The sequence below is a fragment of the Gavialis gangeticus genome, unplaced genomic scaffold, assembly GCF_001723915.1.
Source record: "Gavialis gangeticus isolate Ggan-Ray unplaced genomic scaffold, GavGan_comp1, whole genome shotgun sequence".
Classification (NCBI taxonomy): Eukaryota; Metazoa; Chordata; order Crocodylia; family Gavialidae; genus Gavialis; species Gavialis gangeticus.
The window spans coordinates 19,161,184-19,166,426 of record NW_017729008.1 but is presented as its reverse complement, the minus strand read 5'-3'; the positions used below and the strand labels follow the sequence as shown (position 1 = coordinate 19,166,426).

The window sequence follows — 5,243 nt, the reverse complement described above, 5'->3', positions numbered from 1 at the left end:
TTAAGACAAGGCTTGACAATCACCTTGCTGGGGTCGTTTTCTCATGGTATTCCCTAGGCCACATATGAATGAATTCACCTACATACCTCCCCTATTACAGTAAAATATTATTATTCTCCTCATTTTACATTTTAATATACCTCACAGATCTGAACAAATGAGAACCCCAAATCATTCTTTGAAAATAAATCTATCCAGTTTATGGAAAATGCTCATTTTAAACACCATGATTGTGTACTACTATAATGTGTGTTTGTGCTTTTTCAGTTGTACCAATTATTCCATTATAAAAGGTTCGGCACAGCACTGCAATATTACATTAAAAAAAAGATTACCCTATAAAAAATATGAGCAATAGTTAATAAAACCTGTTGCTCTAAAATTGTAGACCAGGGGCAGGCAATTATTTTGGCTGGAGGACTGCTTAAAAAGTTTTGGTGAGCTGTGGAGGGCCAGAAGGGTAGCCCAGTCCCTTGACAGGCGCCCCATTGCCTGGTCACCATCTTAGGGCTGAAAGTCCTGCCCCCTGACACCTGATCTTTGCCACTGGAAGTCCCTCCCCTTGCCCCAGAAGTACTCCATTTGAGAAAGGGGTTTGCCATCTTGGAACTGGAAAAAATAAAAAACAAATCAAACATCCACAGTAACATATTTGAATTTTATTTAAAAAAAATATTTATGTCCTGATGTCTGTGTGTTTGTGTTGTGTATATAGAGATCATTGCATAATAGCTCAAAATGAAGTCTTACTCCTGTATATTGCGGGGGGTGTGGACACGTGTGGATGTGGGTATGGGGGGTTTGCCGGGGATGTTTGTGGAGGATGTGGGAGTATGAGCCGGTCAGCACCCGCCCCGCAACAGCCTGTGGCCTGCGCACCCTGCAGCGCCTCCTCGCCACCACCACCAGTGTGCGGCCCTAGCCCTGCCCCGTGCTGAGTGCTCTCCGGACTCATTCCCACCAAAGCAGATCAGACAGAACCCACACCACAGCTCCAACCCCAGTTCACCCCATGCCTGCTCCAGACTTACCTGCTTACACTAAGCAGCAGCAGCACTGGTGGGGCAGAAACTGTCGCTCAGAGTGAGGGAAAAGTGGACCCTCTCCCCTCAAGGCTGCCTACAGCTTCCTCCTACAGCTGCCTGGAGCCCGTGCTGGACTGCCCTGCAGCTCCTCTGTGCTGCCAGTGCTGCCATGTGGGGCAGCCCAGAAGCAGCAGTGACAACAGTGGAACTGCAGGACAGCCCAGTTGCCTAGAAAGGCAGTTCAGCCACAGAGCTGCCCCAGCCCTGCTGCATGCCCAGGGGGCAGGACACGCTACAGCCAAACAGTGCCTGGGTCAGGCAGGACTTATAAAAGGCCCTCTGCAGGCTGGATGCGGCCTGTGGCCTGTATTTTGCCTACACCTGTTATAGATTGTGGTCAGTCTGCTCCTGAAAACAAGGAGTATTTTCTCATCAGGTTCTCGGAGGGAATAAAACAAAAAACAAAAAAAAAAAACCAACAAAAGTTGATAATTTACAAACTTAAGGAGGACTTATTTAATCTACACTCTAAAAAGTCTTAATTCCGATCCATATTTTAGGGTATGGACACATATAAAACTTAGCCTTTAAATGTGGTTTAAACCTGAAACTGACAGACATACAAGCCTTTTGAATGAATTTAAGGCCAACAGAAATGGCTCAAAAGACTACCTGGAATTTCTAGGTATGCTTTTGAGCTGGTTCACAGTGCACCAGGTCACTGTTACATATGGACACAGAGCACTCCATGACATGGGTCTGGTCTGTCCTACAGACATCCCACATAGCATTGCCCCTCACCCCCAAAACCTTTAATTGTCTGCTGTACCGCTCCCTCCCTCTCCCCCCCCCCACGGTTACCTCCCCCTTTTTTGGCACTTCTTAAATCAATGAGTGTCCCTGCACTGCTTATTTAATAAAAGCTATCTTTCAAATACCAACTATGTCCTTACATGGCACTGGACCATGGTCTCTCATCATGCCACCCAGCCCCTGGAAACCTAAAATTGTGGGTCCAGAACTCTTCGAGCACTTCTCTTCCACAGCCACCCCAAGTCAGGCTAGCACACTGAGGACTTCAGTCAAGGGCAGGCTACTGCACTTCACTTTGCTTATGTTTAAGAGACAAGGAAAAGTAGAAATGCCCCCCCTCCCCCCACCAGCCACAGGTCATCCACCACTGGAACTCCCAAAGCGTGGGTTGCAAGCAGCCCTCACCTCTGGTGAGGTATGTTGGGCTGGATGCTTATTCCCACCCTATGATTTTAGAACCAAAGCACTTCTACATGTAAATGTTTTTATCTGGAATGCTAAAGTACTGTACACATGGACACCTCTGACCCATAACACCTGTGAACCAGTTACCAACCAGTAACATTTAGGAACAGTTAAGTTGTTCCGTATATTCCCATCTTTACTGGTTTATGAACAGAACTTTCAGGTTTAATCCCCAGCATAAGAATACTGAAAGAGATTGAAAGAATGTACGATCACTCATTGCAAGTATGGAGGGTGAATGTTGAAAGGGCAGGTCTTTTAAGCTGAAAAACAACACTGGTCAATCAGGTCAACATCTATAAACAGAATTAAAAGAAAGAAAACCAATTCTGGATTGCAAAGCTTCTAGCAAAGAGATAATTTAAAAAAAGAAAAAAAAAAAAAAATCAAGCTTAAAGGATAAAAGCAGGATTTTTTATTTGTCATTTCAATACTTTGCAAAGTATTAGAAACATAATGTGTATATGGCACCTGTACACTAATGCTTAAGTCTACAACCGACTAAAACCATTATAAGTTTACAGGGGAAGTTTTTAAAAGGACAAACAGCCCAAAGGAATCAAAACACAGGGATATCAATCATTGTAAATATGCTTTACGCATTTAAAATCAACCTCTTGTGGAAAAATAGTTCAAGCTGCTAGTTTGTACATTTCAACACTTCAAAAATGGGGGGGGCCTTTAAAAGCAAAAAGCCCAACACACTAAAGTAACAATCATCATCATCCACCAACCTGCCACACTTTTTTCTGTCTCCCCTTTCATTTAAAACCAACATGGATAACAACTGAAAAGCTTACCTTCTTCTGGTACCAGACTATAGCATCTGTTACTTTGGACGCCATTTATTCCACTGCATTCATGCAGTAATCATTTTAGGCTGTTGATAGAAAAAGACAACTTTACTTCACTTTCCAAGAGAAGGCTGAACAAAACATATGTAAAAATACTCCAGTAACCTGCAAAGGAATGTGGTGAACAGCTACACTTACATTACACTCTTCCTCATTACTATTTTAGTAATAGGTTTTCCCCAAGTAAACAGCAATCTGCTACGATAAAAAGGAGACAGAATTACAAGATCTTTTTCTACCCTTTCAGTAATGTGTAACTGGAAAACAAATCAAGCTTTATCACCACGTAGACAAAGTATTTCTTAGTATTTAAACAGTTCCAGGGATTCACAGAGGATGACCTTTTTTTTTTTTTTTTTTTATGTATACATCTAATTAAGTTAAACAGCAAATTTTAGCATAGCAATACGTTAAGTGCGTCTCTAGAAAGATTAGATTTCACTTAAGTAAATCATATATTAAAGAAAGTAAGCATACTATAAAAGTCAGAAAAGGGGAGAAATTTCACACTGGAAAATTAGATGTTCTGACGTAATTACTGTTGGACATGTTAACTGCTAATGTAAAATATATGTTCTTGCTAAACTAAAAATAGAAACTGAAACCATATGAAGGAAGCTATGCAAACCATATTTTAAAAGTACAGAATGGTACTATTAATTATATGCATTTAAACTTATTTAAGAAAATTGGACAGCATTTTGGAACTTTTAACACATTTTTATGAGCTTAAAATTTAACTTTTAACCTGCATGATTTTCCCCTAAAAACAAATTTTAGAAGTCCTTGCTTCACTGAACTAATTAACCATATTGTGAATGTGTTTTGAAGATATTCAGCACAAAGAAAAATATTTTTCTGTAACAGAGCACCATATTTTAGAAGATAGATGAAAATATTGTTATACTATACAAAGGTTTCTATAATCTAATAATTTTACATTATTAGGAATCAAACCATAACTTTACAGCATAAAATGTAGTTGAAATAATGCTTTCCTAGTATTGGAAAAGCAAAATAATTAAATATACATAAATCTGTTTTCTTCTTACACTACATTTGGTATATAGCTGAACAGCTAACAAGAAAGGAGACATGAATTACTTAAGAGAATTAAGGATTTTTTAAAAGAAAATTATTTGAATAAGCAATATTCTTTTAATTATAACTATATGATCAAAAGAACAAAAAACCCTTCACAAGAAATGTCGAAAAAGCTTTCACAAGTGTTACATAGTTTAGCTTTAGAAATCACAGGTTAAGAAAAGCTGAATTCTTAAGATTTACACATTGATTTATTTCAGCATATCCATTTTAATTGCATTTGCAACATTTGCAAATAAGCTTGTAAAATCTGTAAGTCATCACATGTAGTTCAGGGTTTCACAAGGTTGCACACATATAATACAGATAGGGGCCTTCTTATGGCCTTGTACACACCCAGATAGACTGAGTTTAGCTGACAGTTAAACTTAATTGACCACTGAGTTTAGTCGAGTCACTTAGACTAGGGACAGAAGTTGCACATAAACCAGTTTAAGTGACTGGAAACTGGTTTACACCTGTAACAGAACACAAGTTCAGTGCACATAAATGGCCAAAACCAGCTTAAAATAAGCCTGACTGGATGTAGTATCAGACTTAACTGATTTACTTTAAACTGGCTTATGGAACTTCTGTCCCAGATGCCATGCCGATTCAAGGTAACTCAGCATCGCAGGATGCTCTGCAGCCCTGGGCTGTGCTATCTGCTCCACCGGCACAGAGCTGGTCCTGCCCCCAGCTGTCACAAAGCAGAGACACTAAAGCCTCTACTTCCTAGCCTGCTTCTGCCTGTCAGACTGATAGACCCTCCCCCCTCGCAAAACCCCCTAGCTCCAGTCAGTACAGCAAGGGGAGGAAAAGCCCTGGCAGAAGGGCTTTTTACTCCCCCCTCTGCAGCCCAGAAAGCTAAGCTAGGATCAACTCAGGCATGTCCCTGCCCAGCCATATGTCTCCATGGAGGAGGAGGGAAATATACTCCCCTCCTCCATTGGGAGTATCCACAGTGGGGGTCTGCCCAGCATGGGTATAAGCAACCACTCTG

General features: G+C 40.7%; 1 protein-coding gene across 2 annotated transcripts in view; it reads right to left on the bottom strand.

Annotated features, from left to right (window-relative positions):
* PHTF2 (putative homeodomain transcription factor 2) overlaps positions 1-5,243 on the bottom strand; it is a 240,976-nt gene that overhangs the window by 179,173 nt on the left and 56,560 nt on the right. For both annotated transcript variants that reach the window (XM_019509475.1, XM_019509476.1), the window contains exon 2: positions 3,104-3,183. In XM_019509475.1, coding sequence (XP_019365020.1) covers positions 3,104-3,148 — 45 coding nt within the window. In that variant the 5' untranslated portion in view covers positions 3,149-3,183. The remainder of the gene's footprint in view (positions 1-3,103; positions 3,184-5,243) is intronic.